Source organism: Poecilia latipinna, unplaced genomic scaffold (assembly GCF_001443285.1).
Source record: "Poecilia latipinna isolate Pla-1442-1.1 unplaced genomic scaffold, P_latipinna-1.0 Scaffold137, whole genome shotgun sequence".
Classification (NCBI taxonomy): Eukaryota; Metazoa; Chordata; class Actinopteri; order Cyprinodontiformes; family Poeciliidae; genus Poecilia; species Poecilia latipinna.
Window position 1 is genome coordinate 448,821 of NW_015112753.1, and position 23,849 is coordinate 472,669.

The window sequence follows — 23,849 nt, forward strand, 5'->3', positions numbered from 1 at the left end:
GAAGGTGAAGCAGCGCTCGCTCGTTTCTGTAAATACTTCTGGTTTTCTGTGGCATTTCTGACAAAAGCTTTACTCCTTTTGGGCTGAACACCACATCCAAGGGAAAGAGCGCAATTAAAATTTGAAAGTTTGCCATCCTGTAAGGCAGAAACCACAGACATACCGTAGATGAAGCCAAGGGCTTAATTAGACGTCTGACTCTGCAGAATTTTTGCTCAAGGACCAGAACTTCAGCACATTGTTAACAAGTGGCTTATGTGACTCACAACTCTAAAGCTAACTAATACGGTCATTATTTGTCCAGCTGCAACTTTTCTGTCATATTTTATTTAACTAGGTAAACCAAGAGGCTATAAGGAAGCCTGTTAGATCTCCTCCTCGCATCAACAGCAGCAGAGGTGGAAACATGTTTATTTCACAAAACAGGCGTAAGAGTGTGTCTAAAATCAATGTCACATGCAGCACCTTCAACATGAATTGGACAAAATAAAAGTGCCTATAGAAGGTAAAGCTTAAAATGATTGTAAGAAATACTGCGAACAATACGGGCGTCGCCACGTTGAAGACTTTTGTTAACTGGAACGCTGTTACCACGGGTAACGGGAACAGATTACGAGTTCTTAAAAGGCATTGAGGGGCTGAGGCTCCTTCTGACTCTCCTTTCCTTTTTAGACAAGATCAGATTTTGGTTTTAACGAGATGTGAATCTTATGATAGCGATAAACAAAGCTTCTCGATTTAGCAAGATACAGGAGTAGTATCTCCTTTAAATTTTCAACTTGCTGTTTAGTTTCCATAAACGGCTTCTTCCATTTCTTTGTGAAAGTTACAATTTCCAAAGTTCAAGTTAGAATAATAAACTAATTTTCCCGGATGAATAAATTTTGACTTGAAAGGTTTTTGGTTTCTCTGTTTTCTTGACGTTAAATCCAACATGGCTTCCCTGTTTATAAAACAGAAAAAAACCGTCATTTACTCAGTAAATCTCTTGTTTAACAGGATAGCATTTAGTCATTAAAGCAGAGCCAGACTGAATAAGACTGAAGAGTTTCCGTTTGCCTCACTGTTTCAATAACTTCTACTATGAGAAATACAGCGCCATCTGCTTTTGTTGCTAACAGTAGCTAACCGATAGCAGTGGTGTCCAAACATTTTGCCATTAGGACCAAAGTGTTGTAAACACTTTGAGGACACAAATTAAACAATTATCTGCTCAAAAATAAACTGAACATACAAGAATTTATTATACATATATACTTATATATAATTATAATAATAATAAATATGACTATTCTTCTTCTTATAAATATGACTATTATTTATTATTATTATTATAAATATGACTATTATTATTTTTTATTATTATTATTATTATTATTAAGATGGTATCAATGTGAGACATGCGTATCATTTCCAAGCATGTTTTGGTGTAAATTTTCTCTTTTTGTCTGGCAGATTGGATTTTGGCACCAGCAGCCCTCCTGACCCCACTAAGGGACAAGGGTGTAAAGAAAATGGATGGATGGATGGATGGATGGATGGATGGATGGATGGGAAGTACAGCTCAGTAATTATTCCGAATTTGGAAATTCAGAACATTTATTTATTACATCTTCTAAACCTACCACAAAACTACTTCTAATAATTGTAACTTTAATGATGAAAACCTCAGTCATAAATATTACACAACTCATGTAAAAAAAAAAAAGGAGAGAAATTCCACCTATTATGTTGGATTTAAAGCCAGCAGCTGAACGGACTCCATTTCCCATGCGCCCCTGTGGTCCCCGCCCCACGCATACCTCTGGTGTGTGCTCATGCGGCGCTGTGGGGATCCCGCACAGGACGAGTTGCCCCGACAGAAGCGGCGCAGAGCACGGCACCAAAAACTTTCCACACTGGAATGGGAAAGTTAGAAAGGAACGCTTTGCTTTTCTTCCTCACAGATACGATCCGAACAGGAGGAAGGGATTGGATATAAACATCGAGCTGGTGGATAAAAGGATTAGTTTTTTGGGGGGGGCAGGGTGGTTTATTTCATTTTTGGACTGAAGATTTCGCACTTTGGATCGGCTGCATCCGAAGATTAAAAAAAAAAAAAAAAACCCACTGAGGTGCGATCGCCCGTGTGGAAGAAAAATGCCTTCCTCTCCGCAGCCTCGCAGTCTGGTGAGGTTTGCTGTGTTTTTTCTGCTGTTTGTGGGACTGGAGCGTGGATCGGGGGCCCACGCTGGGACGTGCCCCCCTCCCTGCTTGTGTTTTGGGGAACTTGTGGACTGCGGTCGGGTGAAAAGGGGCCGAATTCCAGACACGATCCCGGAGTGGACAGTTCAGCTGTGAGTCCTCCTGAAGAGAGTTTTTCTGTTTTCTGTGGAAACTTTGTTTCTATCATTTATGACCATGAATGGTTTGTGCGCTCAGTGTAGTACAAAAAGGAAAAGAGTAAGAAATCACAGAATTCAGTCATGTCGACAAAATCCCTTATTTTTATTTATTTATTTACTATGGTTTAAAGATACCAATATTTATAAAAAGTCAACTTGAATACTGTTATAACCAAAAAAAAAAAAACAAAAAAAAAAAAACTTTGTTTGATTGTGTGTCATTACAGACAGATCTTTGGGTGTCCAGAAAGGCGCCTATAAATAAAAATTATTATTATTATTATTATTATTATTATCATCTTGCATGTTGTTTACTCAGTGATCAGAGTTGTCTCAGTTTTTCAATCATTCATCCTGAGAAATAAATGGACGGATTTTTCATAAATGCACCGATCACTCACCCAGAGATCGAAGTTGTCAGATTTTTCAAAAGCAGCATTGATCAATCGCCTACAGGTCAAAACTGGCTCCATTTCCAGAGATGCAGTAATTAGTCAGGTGGACATTGAAAATGTTGGATGGACCTCCTACAGATTCACCAATCAGGGATCAGAATCAGCCAGTTTTTCACAGAAGAAAAGCAGAAAAAGTTTAGGGACCTTTTGCTTTAATGCAGAAATGGGAATAATCTTGCATTTTGTTTGGTCGTTTTTTATTTGAAACTACTCTAATCTACAAACCTGCAGAATATTGGCATCAGCCAGGTGAAGTGTGATTGGTGCATTCCTAGTTTTATCTAAAGTCAGGTTATTTTTCTCTCCTCCTGTCTTGTCATGCGGGCCTTTGTTGTGGCAGCGGTTGTAATTACAGTAACAATCAACTACCTGATCCCTCCCTTTAGAAGTAATTGAAACAAAGCTGCTGCTGTGTTTGTGATGTTTTACAGTGGAGTAAGTCTGCAGTGATTGGGTCGCCTCAGTGCGACGCCGTGCCTTCAAAACAATTCAAGCCTAAATCTGCAGAGTTGAACTTTTTCCTGAAGTTCCACCGTCTCGTCTTGTGTGTTTTTTTCCACTGGCTCCACAGGCTGAGTCCGGCCTCCAGTCTCCTGGAGCCACAGCCTCAGCTCTAAACTCATATTCCTCTCTGTCTTCTACTTTACAGATAATTATCCTTGGTGATTTTTTTTTTTGTTTTGTTTTATGGGGCTGTGTTAGGATTTAGCACTTGACTCAGCGCCTGCTGAAATTCAGTTTTTCTCTTCTGCTGCTCTGGAAACTTGTGACTTGCCAGAGAAAACAGACCCAGCCTGCGCCTCACAACCAAAAAAAGAAAAAAACAAAAACTGGCCTTCCAAAGAAAATTGAGAAAAAAGGAGGGGGGGGGGGGTAAAGTTCCACTCAGGGGGAAAAATTCTTTTCACTCTGGCATGCTAATTTATGAGTGGCTCTCCAGCACATCTTAAACCCCTTAAACCGCCCGACTCTTTGTTTTCCAGCACCCCATTATTTCTGCTGAATTAGCAACACCGGGGCCAGCAGTGGTACTGATTAGGGAGGAGCGTGTAGCGCTGGGCTGCAGAAAACTCACACTGATAGGGAAAAAGAGGATAAAGATTAAGCCAACAAAAACAGAGACATGTTTTCAAATTACAGTTTGAAAAGGGAGGAAAAAAAATGTCTAAAATCGTTTCAGTACAGAAAGAAATTAGCTAAAGTGTTTATGTTATTACAATGATACAATGCAAAAAAAAAAGAAAAATCATTATATGATATATACTTTTATTTTATAAAAGTAATATAAAATACTTTTATATTATTTTTAGGGATGGACCGATATGGCTGATCTCAATATCAGATATTGACAGAAATAAATATCAGTTGTTAATATCAACCCCGTTTTATTTATCGGACCGGTACAGGCATGGTAAAAAATGACTAATATTCCCCGCTACCGATGTTAGTGCCGATATATTGTCCATCACTAATTGCTTTAAATTTAATCCTCGCTTGGTCTGAATGACTCTTACAAAATATGACAAATTAGCACCCGAAGGCTCTGAACAGACCAAACGACTTTGACCATCAACCTTCTGCTGGTAGATCATTAAAGTTATAAAACCACAGCAAATTTCAGTAGAATGATTATAAAATAAAAAAAAATCCTAAAGTCACTCTGTGGCCCGTTTGAATTAACGCAGGTGGAAACATCTTGCCGTAGAATGCAATGATTTTTACCAAAATGAGCAAAACTACGAAGGTGAAAAAGTTCAAGTGGCAAACTAATAGGACAGTGTTATTAGTTGGACTAAGAAACACACCCTAGACATCAGTTTTTATGGTTATATAGATATTTATAATATTGTTCTACATTGTCTAGCTAACCATTGGGAATGTGCGACTGCCCCGCTGTGTCCAACATTTCCTGCTAGAGGCTCCAATACAAAAACATGAGTGTCTCAAAAATTTTAACAGCAGCGCGTTAGCAAGAGTTAGCTAAAAAGCTAAAGCCATGTAAAATACTAATAGCATCTAGGCTATCACTAGATGAGATGATAGCCTAGATATTATCATCTAGACTATCACTAGATGAGATGATAGCCTAGATATTATCATCTAGACTATCATATGTTAACAGCAGAAAATTATCTTTTAGTTAGGGACTTAGAAAATATTGGGTGATATAGATATCTGATATTAATATTTCTATTGTAGCTGAAAACTGATATTTACGTTTCCCGGTCCTTTGGACACAATTAAACAAATAACACCTCTGACATTGCTTCTCTACTCCAGTTAAATACAGGACAATGTCCCCATGACCACCAGAAACACAAACGGGATTAAGATGGACATAAGCATCGGTTGTTAAGGACTAAAACTGACCAATACTGGTGTTAATGCCGGTACATCGGGCATCCCTACTTTTTGTTACTCCATGTATTTGATTTGTAAAAACCCTGTTTGTGTTGCGATTGAATATTCAATGTTTAAAGTGTTCTACATTCAGCTGAACAAACAGAACTGACTGAGCAGGATAAACCTGCAATTGTACAAAATGTTGATGTAGCAAAAGATCCTGGAGCTATTTTAAAATTGTTACAATCAATCTACCAAGTACTACAAGTAAAAAGTAGCGCTCATCAACAAGACGGAGCGAAAGGTTGGCAGTCATTGTTTCACAAAATGCCAAGTTGCTCATTCAAGCCAATGTTCTTCTACTGTTGGCATCTTACCCCAGGTGGTGTACCGCACCGCAGCCAAAAACTGGAGAAAGTTAGAACATAATATTTAAGGCATTAACATTCCCAATCAAGCTGCCAAAAGAACAAAACTTCTCTGCCCTTTTTCTCTGGCATTGATATGAGCAAAAGTAGAAAACCCTACAAATATAATCATGGAGGAAAAACAAGGAGCAACCAAGGAATGATTTAGTCCATGACTGGTTTCTGGCTGCATGCCACACTCTGGAGTCCTGCTCCAGAGTGTGGAGCATTTATAATTTGCACACATAAAAGAAACATTTGTCAATACGAATACTTATTAAAAAAAAAACAAATATACAGCAAATTTAAAAAAAAGTGTAAATAACAAATATTTCTACCAGGATTACAGCCAACAATAGTTCAAATTTACTACTTCATTGGTTTTAGGTAATGGATCAAATTCAAAAGCTACAATTTATCTAAATTATACCTGAAGGTGTTATTTTTATTAAAAAATGACAAACTTCTATCGATCTAAGTTCCATGGACTGAGGATGGGCATTAATTATAATGTTTCTTATTATTGTGAAAAAAAATTCTCATCAGGATTAGAATTTTGATTTATCTTGACAACTAAAAAGTCCAATTCTGACAGCAATGTCAAAATTGTTGTTGTTTTTTTTCCACTGTTGGTTCCAAGAGAGAGTCAGCAAAATTTCATAAAATTCTAAAATATGATTTAGTGCAGTTCCTGAGCGAGGTTTAGTGATAAAATTTATTATTATTATTTTTACACCAGTGGTGTGTTAAAGAAACCCAGTTAAAAATTGGTATGTTTTTTAAAGAACCGCATTTGTTTGTGAAGCTTTCATAACTGTGGCACTCAGAGACAGCCATCATTACCCTGACAACCTGGGTAAACAAGAAGCTGTTTTCACTCTCAGCACAATAAGAGATGCGCAGCATGTTGGCATCAATCTTGTAATTTTTTACGTTATCATTCCGACAGGTAAAATTGAACCGATATTAACAATCGATTATTATTTCAATGTTGTTCAGGATTGCTTAGCTGAAGCGATGTCAGTGCTGTGGTTGTTTTTTCACTGTAGAAAGGGTAGAGATATATATATCGTATAAGATATTGGTCAATATCAGTTATTTGCCATAACACCTAAAGATATCGGACCAAATTTTCATATCAGTGCATCCCTAACCACAATAAATACCACAAAATATCGTGGCAAACTTTATTGCTCGTCTTTCATCAGGATGTTTCACACTTCATAAAAGATCAAGTACAGAACTCCTGGGAGGTCGTCCTAAGCTCCTCCCACTGCAGGATTTTATTAGCGATGCAGCCCCGCCCTTTCAAAATCACACAAACACCGTTGAGCATCAAACAACAACTGGCTGCAAGGACAGACTGATGTCATTTTGTTCTGGCAGAAACGGGCCAGGTTTTTTTTTTTTTTTTTTTTTTTCCCGTAACGTGATTGCATTCAGATTTATTTTTCCGTCAAACGAGAAACAAACACGTAACCTCCTCCACTGCCAGTGTCTCTCAGTGTGAACGGTAACGACACGCTCTTTCGGCTTAAAGAGAAGCAGTTTGCGGTGCCAGATAAGGAAGTGGCGCAGTCTGCTTCCAGCGGGGCAGCAGATGCAGGTCGCAGCCTGTACGCCAGGCTTCGTGTTATCTTTCTTCTCTCAGAGCTTTCTTTGTGAGGGAAATGGAAGTGTAGGGTCTGCTCAAGGTTTATCTTTGGAGCGTGATAGGACACCTCCAGTGGCGGGGCGACAACAACAACAACTTATCGTTGGGACATGGAGACAAAAAGAGGAGGGAACTGAGGGGTGAGTGGTGGGGGTTTGTTCCCACAGAGTAAGGAAAACTCTGCCTGATGTGTTCATGAAACCTTCAAAACAGACCCAGAAAATCCAGCAGGTTGTCTCAGAGGTACAAAAGGCGTTCCTCTCGCTTTTCCCAGCATTACAAACACATTAGTAGTTGTTAGGTCCCCCCACTGCGCTCCCCTCCTATAAGAGTTTCTTGATGGATTCCAGATGAAGGAGGTATGAAAAGAAGAAGAAGAAGAAGACGAAGAAGAAGAAGAAGTGTCTGGCACCACAGCGTTGATCGTGTGCAGCAGTGCCAGTAACGCTGCCGCTTTATGGTGCATGAGGCTCCGCTTGCCAGAATTCTGCTGCTGGTTTTAAGGCTCATTTTCAATAACAGACAGCAGACACAAGAGCACAACCCAAAGCCGAGCTGCAGCCCAGGCCAGGACCAGGCCAGACCGGGCCGGGCCGAGTGCAGCCCAAATACGAACATGACTCAGACAAAAGCAAAACACAGCATCGGATACACGGACACACAATACACAGTCTGTGTGGGCTTACAAGTCAGTGTCACTCAGTTTATTACAGTGCAATAATTATGAGGAAAATAGGATGGTGTCAGAATATTTTCCAAAAGATTTAATGAAATATATAATTGGTGCATTTCTAAAAGCAGGAACTTCAGCAGTTATTCCTGCTGCTGACAACCAACGTATTGATTATTACAGTTATCAGCACTGATCGGTGATCTCATCAACCAGCAGAAAATGTAATTCTGCATGTGCTTTGATGTATAAATGGGAATTGTCTTGTAATTCTGTAATTTCCTGCCTGATTCCAAATTACAATCGCTCAAAGAATCTACAGTCAGGAGGTCAAGAGGTCAGGAGGTCGGGCCTCAAAGAAACCCAGAGATCAGTAACAACCTGGATTAACCTGACTGGTCCATCTCTCTTAATAATCTTAAAACATTTTTTTTAATTATTTTTCATTCCGACACATAGACTAAATTAAATGTGTGTAACAAACATCCAGTAAATTTACCAAATTATTCAACCTTTTTCTCGTTAGACTCCATGTAGATTAACATGAATTTACTCGGCTGATTCATCTTCGCCAGGCTGTTTGTGTTTTTTGCGATCGCCTTCTGGCTGAGGTGGGTTTTGAAAAGCTAATGCAGTAAAGGGGAGACAGAAACAGATTTTCTGGATGCGTTCTGACTTAGCAAACATTTACCTCACATGACTGATTAGCTGTTCCTGCAGTTAGAATCATTAGCATTGCATTTTTTTTCTCTGTCTCTTGAAAGCTTGTAACATCACCAATAGTTAGTTGACATGCCGGAAAAATTACAATGTGCTCTACAACACTTTTCCTCTCTCTGAGATTTTCTGAGATTTGTGCTCTATGCTAGTTAGTAACCTCTGACCTCTGTTTCCTGTTTATTGCAGCCATGCGTAGCGTCAACATCTGATGAGATTACACCTTGCGTTGCCTGGTTGATTTGCTCCAAACCAGTAGACAGAAACACGGCTCATATTTCTTTGCGACATTTTAAAAGTTCGCTCAAAATTCATGTGAGAATTAACTGGAAACAGCCACTAAAATGACTTTAGACTGCAGGACTGTAAACTGATCTCTCTAACCAATCCTTGCACATTGGTAAACCATGATATTGACAACAATCTAAACATGTAAAACACAATGGACGATGCGCCATCTTTTTCACAGAACTTTAGACCATAGAATGGAGAATTTTGTTGGTTTTGAACTTTGGTGTACCTTGATTCCAGTGCCCAGCCTGTGCCTGTTACTAAGGCAGAAAGCTGGTAATGTTTTCTGCAGGTCATTATGGAAGATTGGAGCTTGTGAAAAGTGCAGTGTGTTGATGTTTACTTCTTCCTCCTTTCACAGGGACTTGAGCCATAACAAATTGCAAGTACTCGACGGGAATTTGTTTTCCAGACTGCCGCATTTAAAGGAACTGTAAGTGTGAGACAATTAAAACACTGGTGCTCTCAGTGTTTACCCAGGTTAATAATAGTCTTTTCCATCCTTCGATGTACTAAATCTAGTGGTTTTCTTACTTCGACAGAAAGCTGAATCACAACAAACTGGAGGCAATACCAGATCTGGGTCCTTCTGCTTCAAACATCACAACTCTCATTCTGTAAGTAAAGGCTTTTGGTTAACTGTTACATTTGTCTATTGTCGCCTCATCCTGGTTTTGATGATCATTCTCTGCCAGAACTATTACAGTTGGTTAAACTCATGAGTTGGGAAGTTGTTTCTCCCAGCTCAGCCAAACCCAACTGACTGGGCTAGTTCCCAGACCGGCCAAGTGTTTGCAGACAAATGTCACCAGGACGAATGGAAACATTTTTCTTCTGTCTGGAAAGAGACTTCAGCATCAATTTAGTCCCACTCTTTCAGAGGAGAAGTACCAGAGATCAGCTTTCAGACAAAAAGAAAGCCTCTTGACTTGTCATATTTTATCCCTTGCAAACTGTGAGCTCGTAATCGTCTGGAATCTTGTTTTGTAAGACGTGCTTTCAGAATCACACCAGATATTAGTCTGTGAAACCTCAACAATTTTCATTTGGTCTGTGGCGCATTTCTCAAAACTACCCAGTGTGAAGTTGTTGCGGAGGAATGTAGATGTTGCTAGATGAGGCGTATTCCTCATCAAGCCCCGACACGACAGTCGGCAACAGCCGCAAGCCGCCACAGTCAGTCAGTCAGTCAGTCAGTCAGTCAGTCAATTTGCTTGTAGTTTTCAGAAAGAAATCTCACCTCCAGCGACAATTAATTTCAAGAAGAAAAGAAACATGAGCTGGATTGCCATTCGAAAGCCTCCAACAGTGTTCTTCCAACAGGGATGTGGAACTTTTAATATGGGTTTGGGTTACATTTGAATCCTTGCTTGGCTTCTAATTTGGCGAAGTGGCTCAGATACATTAAAGTACTTCAAGTGAAAAGGTATGCCTTTCCCTTAATGGTCATAAAGGAGTTTTAGCATTTTAATGAGCACACCAAGTGACTAAAGCTCTACACCTCTGAATTTCATGATTTCCCTACAGTAACATAATATACAACAGTATTATGTTATCGGGCAAAATTCCAATTAGAAAAAATCTTTTAGTTCTCCCCATGCCCGAGGTCCGGTCATTCACTCAAAAATAGGCGATATGCAGGACTCCACTTCCTCTTGAAGATGGAAAAGAGCGGATTGCTGGGCACAGTCACTCAGAGAGTGGACCACTGACGTGAGCAAAGAGCCGTCTTGTAATCAGGAAGTTGTGAGTTCAATTCCAGTTTTCTCTTCTGACATGTCGACGTGGCAAGGCGCCGACATCCCAAGGTGTGTTACGATGTATGAATGTGTGTGGCAAAAGTACCCCTGTTACTTAAGTAGAGGTGTGGAGACTTGTGTTAAAAGTGACTCTGCTAAAGGTAAGAATACTGACTAAAATCTCTTAAGTAAAAGCAAAAAATTTGTACTTAAGTGCAAAAGTAAAACATAATTGTCACCTTCAATGATACAAAAAAAAACTGGTGCTTACCTGGAAGGGTTTTTCAGATTTGACAAAGAATTTGTGAAGGCCATAATGAGCTCATGGTCTTTATGTTGGCTGAAAACACAGAGCATTTGCTACAGATTATTCTTGGAGCTGATGAAATGGAAGAGTCCTCTGAGACTGCGTTCACACCAGCCCTGTTTAATCCGCTTTCACCGAACTCTAGTCCGGTTCATTTGAGGATGTGTGAAAGCGTAATCGGACTCTGGTCCGCCTACAATCTTATGTCTGGGTTCAGTTGAAGAGAACTCTATTAGATTATTTAAATGCCTAAAATGTGTTATCTTATCTCAGCACTATGTATCTCTTTTCAAAGTTTTACGCAATTAAGACATAATTTGGGATTGGAAAAAAGAAGAAATATAACAGAAATGGAAGTAGCTTAGATATGTCAAGTTAAAGCAGTGCTAGCCTCATCTGGCCTACAAACAAAACATATATTGTTATTATGGGGTGCCAGTATGCCACACCGATTACACCATGTATCCCATAATGCTTTGTAATGGCTAATTGTCCCATCAGACATCCTGTAGTTGTGGGAGTTTCTGTGAGGGCTGTAATGGTTGTTTGTACCGACACATGCAGGAGGTTTTTGTGCGGAACTAAGTGTACAGTGCAATGTTCTGTAGTGCAACTTTAAAACGTGACACCAGAACAAAACTATCATTAAACTCCGCAGTTTGGAAAAAATGAAGGTTTTCATGCAGTGATGGTCAAACCAAAACTTTATGTAATTTATTATTTAAATTTACATAAAGTAAATTGAAATAATAATCTAACAGATTTACATAAAGTGACTTCTACCACAGCAGTAAGTGGGAGAGGAGACTTTTTTTTATCCGTTTCTCTTAATTAAGGCAAACCATGTTATGATTTTAAAGCTACATACCAAAGTGCTCTTGACCCACTTATTTTTGTCCAAACTCAAAATTTAAATACATATTTATTTTATTGGTTTGTGTTTGAACAAACTGGGACAAGAACTAAACTTCACCTTGTTTGCTTTCACATGCTATCTTCATTAGCTATCACCTCTTTCCCCCCAACATTTAGCAGTTCGGTGTGATTTCTTTTTTCTTCTTCTTCTTTTTCCACCAGTGGAACATTTTTCCAGAATTTCTCTCTCTCCTTCAGTTTCTCCAAGTTGGGCGGGTTGTAAAGGGGGGAAAAAAAGGACCTCAGGGTATCAAATACCACTTATTCAAACAGCCAGTCAGACATAGCGGCAGCTCTCGCCGACTTCTTTGACCTCGCAGCTTAGAGTAAAAACAAACGGCAATAACCCTGCAGCTGGTAGTAATTGAGTCGTGATCATCTTAATTAATTGAACAATTTCCTTGGAATTTATGGAGGGGGGTGGGGGGGTAGACCCCCTCCTCCAGCCCCCCACCAAATCCCCTGTGTTCCAGAAAGGTTCAACAAATGACCGTAGAGATACCAGGTTAGATTAGGTCTACAAGGGGCTGAACTTCTTGGCATCTCATCAGCCAAGATGAAATGCCTTTTCAGGACTTTGCTGAAAAGGAGAATTAGAAACCAAAACAAGTATCATAACAATCTTTTGTGACGTTTCTATAAAATATGTGTGTGATAAGAAGTCTGTAAGAAAACCCAGGAGTTTTCATCAGTCAGTTTGAAGATTCAAGACAATAAGCAGCCCCTCATACTCTTAGAAAGTTTCTTTAGCTAGGCCAGCCAATGAGCTAAAACGCAGAGTCTCGTGTGTGTAAGATATCTGACAAGTTTAATATGGCGTCTCAACAATGAATGCAGCGCTGGTTTTCATTACCGGCGCCACGGCTGTGAGAGGGAGTCATCAGATTGCGCTTGAAAACTCTGTTCTTTTTCCAATAGGAAATGCCACACAGACACACACACATGCACACACACACACACACACAAACCCAGACACACCACGAGTGAGACGGTTTAAAGGAAGAAGAAAAAAAAAAAGCTACTTTCCGTTTGAAAAGCGTACTCTATTAAAATTACTTGCTGCTTAGTGGACATGGCTTTACTGAAAACACATGTCAACAACAACAGCGTTTGGGAAAGGCTCTCACGATTTTGCATAGTTTGACGGTTTGTGGGGTCTGGTTGAGGGCCCAGAGTGCTGGTAGAGTCTGGCAGGTAGCAGCTTGAGGGAACCCAATCGTGCTTGTATAACAAATGAGAATCTGGGACGTAAACCCTGAACGATTATGAACAACATCTCTGTTCCAATCATTCACAGCCTCTGCTTATCTAGTTTCCCTCTGGTAAAAGCTGGAAGAACTAGTTAAGCTTCAGGTAGCAAACCTAATTCTTCTCCTGCTTGTCTCAGTGACCAGTCAGGAGAACATGAAAACTGAGATACACTTTAGTCTGAGAGCTGAGGGTTGTGCTGCGTGGAGACCCCTCTGTGATTCTCCCTACAAAAAGGTCTTTTATTGTGTTGGACTACGGCTGCAGAACGTTTCAGAGAAAGGCTTGTGTCAGTTACCAGCACCAGCAGTTTTAGGGATAAGAATAATTTCTGCCTTTTCCAGTTTTAAAAAGAAGTGGAAAATAACGATACGGCAGGAAAGGGGGATAAAAAAGGGGCAGTTTCTCGACCAAAACGGGAGACTTGACAGCTGTGCCTAAGGTGCATCTGCTGTCTGAACTCACTATCCACATCAAGACCAGATTATTGTTGCTTAGAGATGATTTTTCTGATGATGTACAAATTCCAGTAAATGTCACCATTTTTAAAAGTGAATCTTTTAAAAATGGTTCCCCCAAACCCCTAAACCGTGCTAAGCACTGAGCAGCGGAGACAAGGACTGCAGTCTGGTGCATCAGAGGGACTCTCTCCCTCCCGTCCACTCCGCTGCCGAATCCCCACACACAAAGACGGCACTGTACAGCTCTGTTTATAACTAAGCAGTCCCTGCACTGCAATTTAGGAGGCGTGCAGCTCAGGAAATTGCTGGCCTCTGCCGAGGCATGCTTTCACTGAGGGAATGGCATTCATCAGCCAAGTAATTGGCGGGTAACTTTTTTAAATACCTTGTTCGTAATTACCTTATAAACAAAATAACACGTCGCTAAACCTGAGGGTCTGAACAGCGACATTAGTCATGTTCAACAATTAGCTTCCTGTTATAATATATGCAAGCAGCATCAGCTTGGAGAAGGGAAAAAAAGGCATGTCAGAGAGTTTCATGTTGGGTGGTAGGTTTCATGAGATGTTTGACTTTTTTTTCCAGACTGGAGAGGAATTTACAGTCTTCACTGTTTGCATATTTGGGAACATGACACCGTTTTGCGCCACTGGCCAGATACGAAGCATTCCTGCAATTTATAGGAGCAACGGTGTCTGTATTTTCAGAGCAAACAACAGGATCAGTGGGATCTCGGAGGAGCGGCTCGGACCCTTCGCCTCCCTGGAAACCCTCGACCTCAGCAACAACAAAATAGTGGAAATAAAGTCCAGCTCCTTCCCGGCTCTGCCTCTCAAGAACTTGTGAGTTTTATTCTTCTTACATGGCCTGAACTTTCTCTTTTTTTTTTCCATATTTTTCCATATTTCAACCAAAATATTTAAGGTAGTATATTAGGATTTCAATTGATTTAAGACAAAAGTAGTTGTGGCATTAAGTGAAGTAGAACAAAACTGATGCAGCGTTTGGTTCTTTTGTAAGACTCTTCCACTTCACAACTATGCACTGAGATTTGTTGGTGTAACATGATGTTAAATGAACAGCACGTTTCAGCAAGTTCCTCCAAAATCCTTCAGGTTCCTCTGCAACAATCGCATCTCGTCTCTGGAGTCGGGCTGGTCCACCAACCTGGCCAGCACTCTGCAGATTCTTGAGCTCAGCCACAACCGGATCTCCAACATCCCGGCCAGGTTCTTCCAGCTGCCCAACCTGCAGCATCTGTAAGCTCTGCGGTCCTACCAAAGTTGCGTGTTTGATCGTTGCACCTGTTGGCTCCTTCTGATTGAAACACTGCATTCCCCCCCCCCCAGGGATTTGAGCAGAAACCAGATTCGCCGGGTGGAGGGCTTGACTTTCCAAGACCTGCCCACCCTCCGCTCGCTGAAGCTGCAGAGGAACCGCCTCTCTGGGCTGATGGACGGGGCCTTCTTTGGCCTTAGCAACATGGAAGTCCTGTAAGTTCACCTTATGATCAGCGTGCGCCAAGATGATTTCCTTCAAACTTCCCCAGCTGTTGTGTGAAGTGATGCCATGTTTGCATTGTCTGCAGGCAGCTGGGCTTTAACAACCTGACGGAGGTGAGCAAAGGCTGGCTGTACGGCCTGGGGGCTCTGCAGCAGCTCCACCTCGAACACAACACCATCAGCAGGATCCAGCCTGAAACCTGGAAGTGTTGCCAGAAACTCGGCAAGCTGTGAGTCCATATTTTTTCCCTCTCTCTGGACTCCTTCCCCTCCTCATATTCCATTCGCCATCTGAACCCCCGACACTCCTACATACCGCTCCGCCTCCCCTCCTCTGCTTTGCTTACACTTCAGTTCCTCCCGCCACCAACCAGACAAAGCAGAGTCTCTGTTGCTCTGCGGATCAGTGCCAGTGTTAAAGCTCTGCCAAGTTACTACACACCCCACCTTTTCTGTTCTGCTTTTATGTCTCATGAGACTTTGGGATTTTTAGTTTTACACAGACTTCAATCATTTCCCAAACCATACACGTTAGCTCCTGGTAGGCAAGGACTGGCTAACAGTTTTGAGGATTAATAAGGTTTTGAAAATTCAGCTTTTAATGAGATGAAAGAGAAATCGACTGGAGTTTTCTTTAGCACTGCTGACCAGCTGGGGACCCTGTGTAGAAATAGTTGATGTTTATTGTGTAGTTTGGACTCAGAACCAAACAGCATCTTGAAGACAATGGGCTGCGGTTACCAGTGTCAAGGTGTACAAAATCTTCCATACGTTTGGTTTTCATACCAATGAACCGTTCCTACGGTTAAAAGTCCTTCTAATGACAGACAGATGGCTATAGATTGTTTACAAAAGTTGGGAATAGCTAGCTTAGAAAGTGAACCGTACCGCTGACTTTGTCTGAATTCACAACTCGTGATTTATACCACTGGGTTATAAACTGTATTTCCCCTTACACCGGAGCATCCAAAAGTCTACATGCTAACCAGTTTTTTTCATACACGCTAGGCTACTTGATGTTGAGACATTCTGTCCGTGGTTACTAATGATTAGAGATGTACCTTCTCCATACTGTAATATCTGACTGTCTTACTAATCTTACTTGCTTATGAAGTGTATGAACATTAATCTTCTTACCTGGTAAAAGTTGTTCGCTGCTAATCCACAAAAACTCAGGCTGCAGGTCCTTAAGACTGATGGCTGCTATCCATCAGCGTCTTCTTTCCTCATCAAACGGTTTGGTGTCGAGGCTTTGTGCTCATGTCCTGTACTCCAAATTTAGTGCCACTTACAGGTCTGGAGGACAAAAAAACAGCGTCTTAAGCCATTTCTCTTCCATGGGAAATGGTCCGATGTGGGTGTGTGTGTTGTTGATTTTTTTTTTTTTAACAATAATCCATGTTAGAAAAAAAAGTGATTGTGTCATAATTTATATTTTTGAGGTAAATGTAGTGATACATTTAAAGTTTGTCGGTTTTATTCATTGTTGTTTTACCACCGGTATCTCCTGCTTTTCTCTGGGAGCAGATTCTTTGTTATGGCTTTTTCCATCAGTGGCCGTCTTAATGTTCGCAAAGTCCAGGATGCTTTTGGACTCATTAGCTTCAGATTTTGCTCTTATCTCATAAACAAGTTGCTGGTGAGCAGGGAATATGTCCAGCCATCTGATTTGTTCTACTTTGGAACAAAAAAAAGGTTGTCCTCTATTTTTTAACTACATTCTCCCACAACTTAGCCAAAGCAGTGCACATATTGGTTTTGATTACGTCAGAACCACAAACATTCAATATATATTAATGGAATTTTGTGCAATTGACCAACATGAAAGTGTCTGTAACTGTGAACTGGAAGGAAACTTTTTCCCAGAACAAAATAACACCAGAAAAAAAGACTCTTTGCCGTAATTGGATCTAAAAGTATCGACTCTGGGGACATTAATATATACAAATGCCACACTTTTGTTTATATTGCTGCATGGATATTAGGGGTGTGTTGCTGTGCTAACCTTCCTTGATGTTTTTTTTTTCCCTGCCCTGCAGCAACTTGTCCTCGAATCACCTGTCCAGGCTGGAGGAGTCCAGCTTCGACGGCCTCAGCCTGCTGGATGAGCTCCATGTGGGAAACAATCGCGTGAGCTTCATCGCCGGCGGAGCGTTCCGCGGCCTCTCCAACCTGCAGATGCTGTGAGTTGAGTTCGAGTTACAAAAAAACGAATTGTAAATGTCACCACTGAGTGTGTACGGAGGCCTCTGGGAAACACGGAGGATTTTTTTTTTCTTTTGCGTCACCTCTCAAAAGTATTGCGAGGTACATTATTTCCTTGGTCAGTTGGTGACATTTTTCCTGTTGGTAGTCTGAAAGGTTAACAGAAAAAAAACAAAAAAGGACAATCCATGCTATCCTTAGCTTTTAGCTAACTCTGGTACTGGAGTGAAAATATTGCGTCTGAATTGCTTTGGGGATGTGAAGTAGATTATTGTCTTGATGTGTTTGTGCACACACACAAAAAAAAAAGAACTCAGACAGGCACAACCGCAACCTCAGTAACCCCCCCTCACACACACACACACACACACACACACACACACACACACACACACACACTCCTCCCCACACCATCCTTTCCTCTGTCCAAATTGCTCTCCCACACCGCATCCACCCATCCCCCCCACCTCCCCTGTTCCCACAGAAAGGCTCAGTAACATTTCCCGTAGCGGAGACTAACTACAACCAAATGTGAGCGACGCTGCTGAGGTCATCGCAGGGCAGGTGTGCATCTAGGTGGACAAGGACTGCTTCAGGGCTTCAACAGTCCCCGGCCTCCCCCTACACACACCGACATGAAAGCACACACTCACACCCTTCCTCAATTTCAACCAGCCACAGCCAAGCATGCCGAGGAGGAAAATAACTGTTTGAAGGCAATAAAGCTGCTAAAGGATCAAAGGAAGCATTTTTTTTTCCTCTGGAAAATTCTAGGCTTTTGGTGATCTAGATGTCATTTTCTTTCTGTGGATAGCAGAGAGAGAAAGCGTTTGAGTTTTCCTTGCTGAAAACATTTCACAGAAACATCAGCTGGTTAGATTATGTGGCCACAGTGGTTGTAATTACAAAATCCAACGTCTGACTGTTTAACATTGGGTAAAAAGTCTTATTTTTATGTAGAAAGTCGTAGTAAGAGAAAGGAAAAAAATGACGCAGCTAAGCGGATAAACGAGTGTTGAGTGTTTTGTTTCCCTGCTAGCATCACATTATTTGGTCACTCATTTTGGACTTATTGCTAAGTTAATATAAAAATCCCACCAAACAGTGATTTTTATAGTAGGTTTATCTTTTCCACCAATTGTTAGAACAGTATCTGTAAAAGTAGCTGGGAAATTACCTTTATGCATAGACTGGGTTTTACTTCCTGTTGAGACGCTTTATTTAGCAGCTCCAGTTTATAATTAAAAAGGTCTTCCAGGGAAATATAGTCAGTGGGTTCATGAAAAAGCTTATTTTACATATGACAAAACAACAGAATCTCACCCATCTTGTCCCCCCCCTCCCCAGCCCCCCAAATAAAGGGGGCAAGTAAATTAATAGGTGCCAAAAAGACCAGAAAGGGATTTCTGGTTTAAGGATCATTTGGAGCATAAATTCCATGTTTGATTGTGGATTTTTTCTTACATTGTAATCTCTCTTAAAGGGATCTCCAGAATAATGAAATCTCCTGGACTATTGAAGACATGAATGGGCCGTTTTCTGCTCTTGAAAAGATGAAAACGCTGTAAGTCAGTTGTGTCTGGTGGGCCAAATTGCCTTAATAAAACCTAAGATCTTGTCGTCTGATGCAGCCTTTGTTTCCATTCTTCCAGGTTCCTGCAGGGGAACCAGATTCGCTCGGTGACCAAAAAATCCTTCTCAGGCCTGGATGAGCTGCAGCACCTGTGAGTCGGCCTGGTGTTTCACTGATTGTTTTCAAAAGTCCGACCCGTAAACAAAGCGGGCCGAATGATAAAAGGGTGTTTATTTGAGCCATGCATCCAGACCGTCTTCTCCTTTTCCTCTGCTTTGATGTGGAGTCAAGAAAAAAAAAAGCTGCCATTAGTACCCTTACATGTGAGCCAAAACTATATTGATCACAAAGAGAGACAAAGTGGAGACAACGTGTGTGTGTGTGTGTGTGTGTGTGTGTGTGTGTGTGTGTGTGTGTGTGTGTGTGTGTGTGTGTGTGTGTTTGTGTGTGTTTGTGTATGACTTTTCAACAACTGCATTTGATTCTAATTAGAACCAATGCCAGAGCTCAAAGCAGTTCATAGTCAGATCTCGTTTGATTAACAATGCGATCTGTTGCCCAGAGTTTTATTGTTTTTTTCTCTCTCACTCTTTCTCGTGATTGAAGATTGTAAAAATCTCTGCTCTCCTAACATCTGATGTCTGCAAAAAATCTCTCTGAGGACCTTATCAGTGCTGATGCCTTGTCTTTGTTTTTTCTTATTTTTTCCTCTCTGCATAGAGATCTGAGCAATAACGGCATCATGTCCATCCAAGCTAACGCCTTCTCCCAGATGAAAAACCTTCAGGAGCTGTAAGTGTCGGCACCACACACCGCTGACTTTCTTATTAATATCAACTCCAAACATCATTGAATAGTTTGATGATATCTTCAAATGTTCTTTGTAATTCTACAACATTGCAGTTTTCTAACTATGTTCATCAGTACAGCTGAAACACAATAATTATACATGTAAAAATGTATTTTTTAGTCTCTGACATTAAATCCGACTAAACTTTTCCCTTTTTAAGGTCAGTTAGGATTACCAAAATTATTCTGGTTCTATTTTCTTCATTATCTAGTTAAACATGGCCTGCACCGTGATGGACTGAAAGGCCGCTCTGCAAGGAAGAAGCCATAGCTTCAAAAGCATGAAAAAAAATCTGAATATGGTTTACAAATAATTCCAAATATGACGACTTTTATTTCTGGAGACATGTTCTGTGGTCTGATGAAACTAAAGTGGAGGTGTTTGACCATAATTATTATTTTAAACAAAAGCTGATCAGCCTGAAAACACCTTCATATCTGTAAAATACATGTCATGTTACAGAATATCTGTGAAAATCTGTGAAAATACTGAAGTGACATCTCAACATATCAGCCAAGAATCCTAACCCTAATGAACAATGACCGTAAGCATTGTGCTAAATTAGTTACAAACTCAACGTTTCATAGTGGCCATCACAAAGCTTTTGTCTGTGTACACATGCAGCCTGGCCTGTATTAAAACAAATATTTCCCCCTTATTGTTTAAAAAATTATTTCGTACACACACATTTGGTTTCAGAAAACTTTTCAATTGCATGAACCTGCACAAATCCGCCCCTGAGCACTGTTTTAAACATGCCAAACCAAACCCATAGGGGGCACTGTAGCGCAAAGTCAGCCAATCAGATTGCTTCAAAACAACGATGACTTGCCAAGAGGTTCACTTGTGTGAACAAATATATGGGTTGAACTATTTTTAAATAGTGTGTTAGAAAAAAAAATAAAACAAGACCATATTGACTAGGAATTACGTGAAAGCAATGTCTGAATATATCGGCACATTATTTATTACATACTGAAATGCAGGAACCTTAAATCCTCATTTTCCCATGTAAACACAAACACAAATAGTTTTCTCAAATCTCCACCTTGGTCGGACTTTGTTGTAAACGATTGTTTTAGTGATATTAAACGGAGTTTTGGAGCGACCAAAACACATACCGTTTGTTTTCCCAGGTATTCTGCTATGTGCGAAATAGGCCACCACTTCTGTCAGGAACTAGAACTTCCATTGGAGGAAAGTGAAAATAACCTCTCTGTCTCATTATTCTGACAATGGGCTAACTGATTCAAGACCTCCTTGAAGTAATTAATGAAGCCAAACCTACATAGAGCAGTAAAGATTTAGTGTCATTTAAAGTGAGGCAGTAACAATTAGTCTTTTTTCCCCCCTATTTTTTAAAATAAATATCTTAATTCAAATACTTAACAGGAAAAAAAGTCCTCCTCAACTCCACTTCTTAAACATCTTGTCTTCTCTGTTAGAACATTAACTTATGGATTCATGAAGCATGTGCTAAACCAAAAGCATTTCTGATACCTTCTCCTCCTGGTAGGCGTCTGAATACCTCCAGTCTCCTGTGTGACTGCCAGCTGAAGTGGCTTCCCATCTGGGTAGAAAAGCAAAGCTTCCTGCCCTGCGTCAATGCCAGCTGCGCCCACCCACAGATGCTGAAGGGCAGGAGTGTGTTCTTGGTACGCCAGGAGGAGTTTGTGTGTGGTAAGTGCATTCATTCCTGATACACAAAAGCCGTTTAAATTGGGTATTTCTCTTCCAAGGCCACTAAATGTTAAAATGTACTAGTTTGTGTGTCATCTGCATACATGTTGAGGTTTGTTCTTGTTCGTCCAGATGACTTCCCAAAGCCCAAGATAACGGTGCAGCCAGAGACCCAGTCGGCCCTCAAAGGAGCCACCGTGACGTTTGTCTGCTCTGCTGCGAGCTCCAGCGACTCCCCCATGACCTTTGCCTGGAAGAAAGACAACGAAGTCCTGAACGATGCTGAGATCCACAACCAGGCCCACCTAAGAGTGCAGGGTGATGCGGGAAGTGAGACGGAAGTCACAGAGTACACCACCACACTGCAGCTGCGGAACGTGGACTTCTCCAACGAGGGGAAGTACCAGTGCGTCATCTCTAACCACTTTGGGTCGTCATATTCCTCTAAGGCCCGGCTCACAGTGAACAGTAAGTTCGGGGTGTGCTAAATTGTTAGGCACATCTCACCAGACCCTTAACTCCAAATTTTAAACTGTTTTGCTTTTTCAGTACTTCCCTCTTTCACCAAAATGCCAATGGACTTGACGATCCGGGCAGGAGCGATGGCTAGGCTGGAATGCGCAGCCGAGGGTCGCCCATCTCCTCAGATTGCCTGGCAGAAAGATGGAGGCACTGACTTTCCTGCCGCTCGTGAACGTCGCATGCACGTCATGCCCGAGGATGACGTTTTCTTCATTACGGGTGTCAAGACAGAAGACATTGGTGTATACAGCTGCACGGCTCAGAACACAGCCGGAGTTATTTCAGCAAATGCAACTCTAACTGTTCTTGGTGAGAAAGTTACCTTACACCTAGTAGACCTTTACTATTCCGTCGTTTTTCACAGTATTGCCAAAGCTTTTCCTGTATTTCTTACAGAAACGCCCTATTTCCTGCGCCCTCTCACGGATCGGACAGTGGCCAAGGGCGAGACAGCCGTCCTCCAGTGCATCGCCGGTGGAAGCCCTCCTCCTAGACTGAACTGGACCAAAGACGACAGTCCCCTAGTGGTGACAGAGCGCCACTTCTTTGCCGCTGCCAACCAGCTCCTCATTGTGGTTGATGCTGCTGAGGTGGATGCAGGAAAGTACACTTGCGAGATGTCGAACGCCCTGGGCACGGAGAGGGGGAATGTTCGCCTGGCAGTCCTACCGAACCCCAATTGTGACTCCGGAGTGCAGAGTGGCACTGGGAACGTCATGGGGAGTGGATCAGGGGCAGATGATGATGGCTGGACAACAGTAGGGATTGTCATCATCGCGGTGGTTTGCTGCGTAGTTGGAACTTCTTTGGTCTGGGTGGTCATCATCTACCACACCCGCCGGCGGAACGAGGACTGTAGCGTCACCAATACAGGTCAGAGGTCACTTGGTTTTTCAGATTGTCCAAGCATCTAATCTTGTATTAAAACGTAACCTTGTTCTCCAGATGAGACCAACCTACCTGCGGATATTCCCAGCTACCTCTCCTCCCAGGGAACACTAGCGGACCGACAGGATGCCTACATCCCGTCTGAAAGTGGTAGCAGCCATCAGTACATAGCATCATCCTACAGTGGTTTCTACCTGCAGACCAAAGACATGAACGGTACCAACTCTGGCCTTTTCTTCTTTGACTTTAAAGCTAAACGTATTGAAATAAATTGTAAGGTTTAAGTAACATTATTCCCCTTTTACCCTTGGTAGGTCTTTGTCAGCTGGATACAGGAAGTGAAGCTGATATGGAAGCAGCCATCGATCCTTTGCTTTGCCACTACCAAGGCCCGATTGGCTCGCTGCTTTGTCGCGATACCATATATCCCAGTGACCCATCCGAAGTCTTTGCAGGTTGGTACAAGTCTTGATCCGGTTCCAGAAGGATTTTTAAAAGGGTCGTGTTATGACTTTGTGTTGGCTTTTCTTTTACTTTACATCATTTGACAATGCTATTTCTTCATCAAGAACATACTTGGAGTGTTGCCTTAATTCTTTCACTCATTTGAGAAATACTTCGATCTCCCATGTGGACATCCATGTGAACCACCGCCTCCTTCAAGGTGCATCTCTTCGTTGGAGCTGCACCTTGTTTCCAGTCTACTGAGGCTCCCCCACTCTGCTACTCAGACTAGCCAGCAGTAATTAGCAAACACCTGATGGAAGTGTGCATCTGCAAAGCTCAATATAGGAACTACAGAGTAATGCTAGTAAAAACGTTGGTAAAGGGTTAATAGAGGAGCCATATTATGATGACTTCCTGAAGGCGGAGTTTCAGAAAGAGCAGGAGCTTTTAAAGAGAAAGAGACCCAATTTCATGGTGTAAAATTACATAAATTACATATTTGATATATAGCTTTTTTTTAACAACTGTAGTTACTTAATTGAGCTATAAAATGGCAGCAGAATTATGTGCATTCGCAAGGTACATAGCAGG

At 41.4% G+C, this 23,849-nt stretch overlaps 1 protein-coding gene across 1 annotated transcript in view; it reads left to right on the forward strand.

The window, feature by feature from the left end:
* The first annotated feature begins 1,826 nt into the window (after nt 1-1,826).
* The window catches only part of lrig3 (leucine-rich repeats and immunoglobulin-like domains 3), a 31,230-nt gene continuing 9,207 nt past the window's right edge, over nt 1,827-23,849 (forward strand). Inside the window, exons 1-17 of the mRNA XM_015028858.1 lie at nt 1,827-2,336; nt 9,283-9,354; nt 9,464-9,538; nt 14,299-14,433; nt 14,707-14,850; nt 14,941-15,084; nt 15,180-15,323; nt 17,133-17,276; nt 18,782-18,862; nt 18,951-19,022; nt 19,592-19,663; nt 21,238-21,401; nt 21,534-21,869; nt 21,951-22,232; nt 22,320-22,796; nt 22,869-23,027; nt 23,126-23,266. Coding sequence (XP_014884344.1) covers nt 2,140-2,336; nt 9,283-9,354; nt 9,464-9,538; nt 14,299-14,433; nt 14,707-14,850; nt 14,941-15,084; nt 15,180-15,323; nt 17,133-17,276; nt 18,782-18,862; nt 18,951-19,022; nt 19,592-19,663; nt 21,238-21,401; nt 21,534-21,869; nt 21,951-22,232; nt 22,320-22,796; nt 22,869-23,027; nt 23,126-23,266 — 2,839 coding nt within the window. The 5' untranslated portion in view covers nt 1,827-2,139. The remainder of the gene's footprint in view (nt 2,337-9,282; nt 9,355-9,463; nt 9,539-14,298; nt 14,434-14,706; nt 14,851-14,940; nt 15,085-15,179; nt 15,324-17,132; nt 17,277-18,781; nt 18,863-18,950; nt 19,023-19,591; nt 19,664-21,237; nt 21,402-21,533; nt 21,870-21,950; nt 22,233-22,319; nt 22,797-22,868; nt 23,028-23,125; nt 23,267-23,849) is intronic.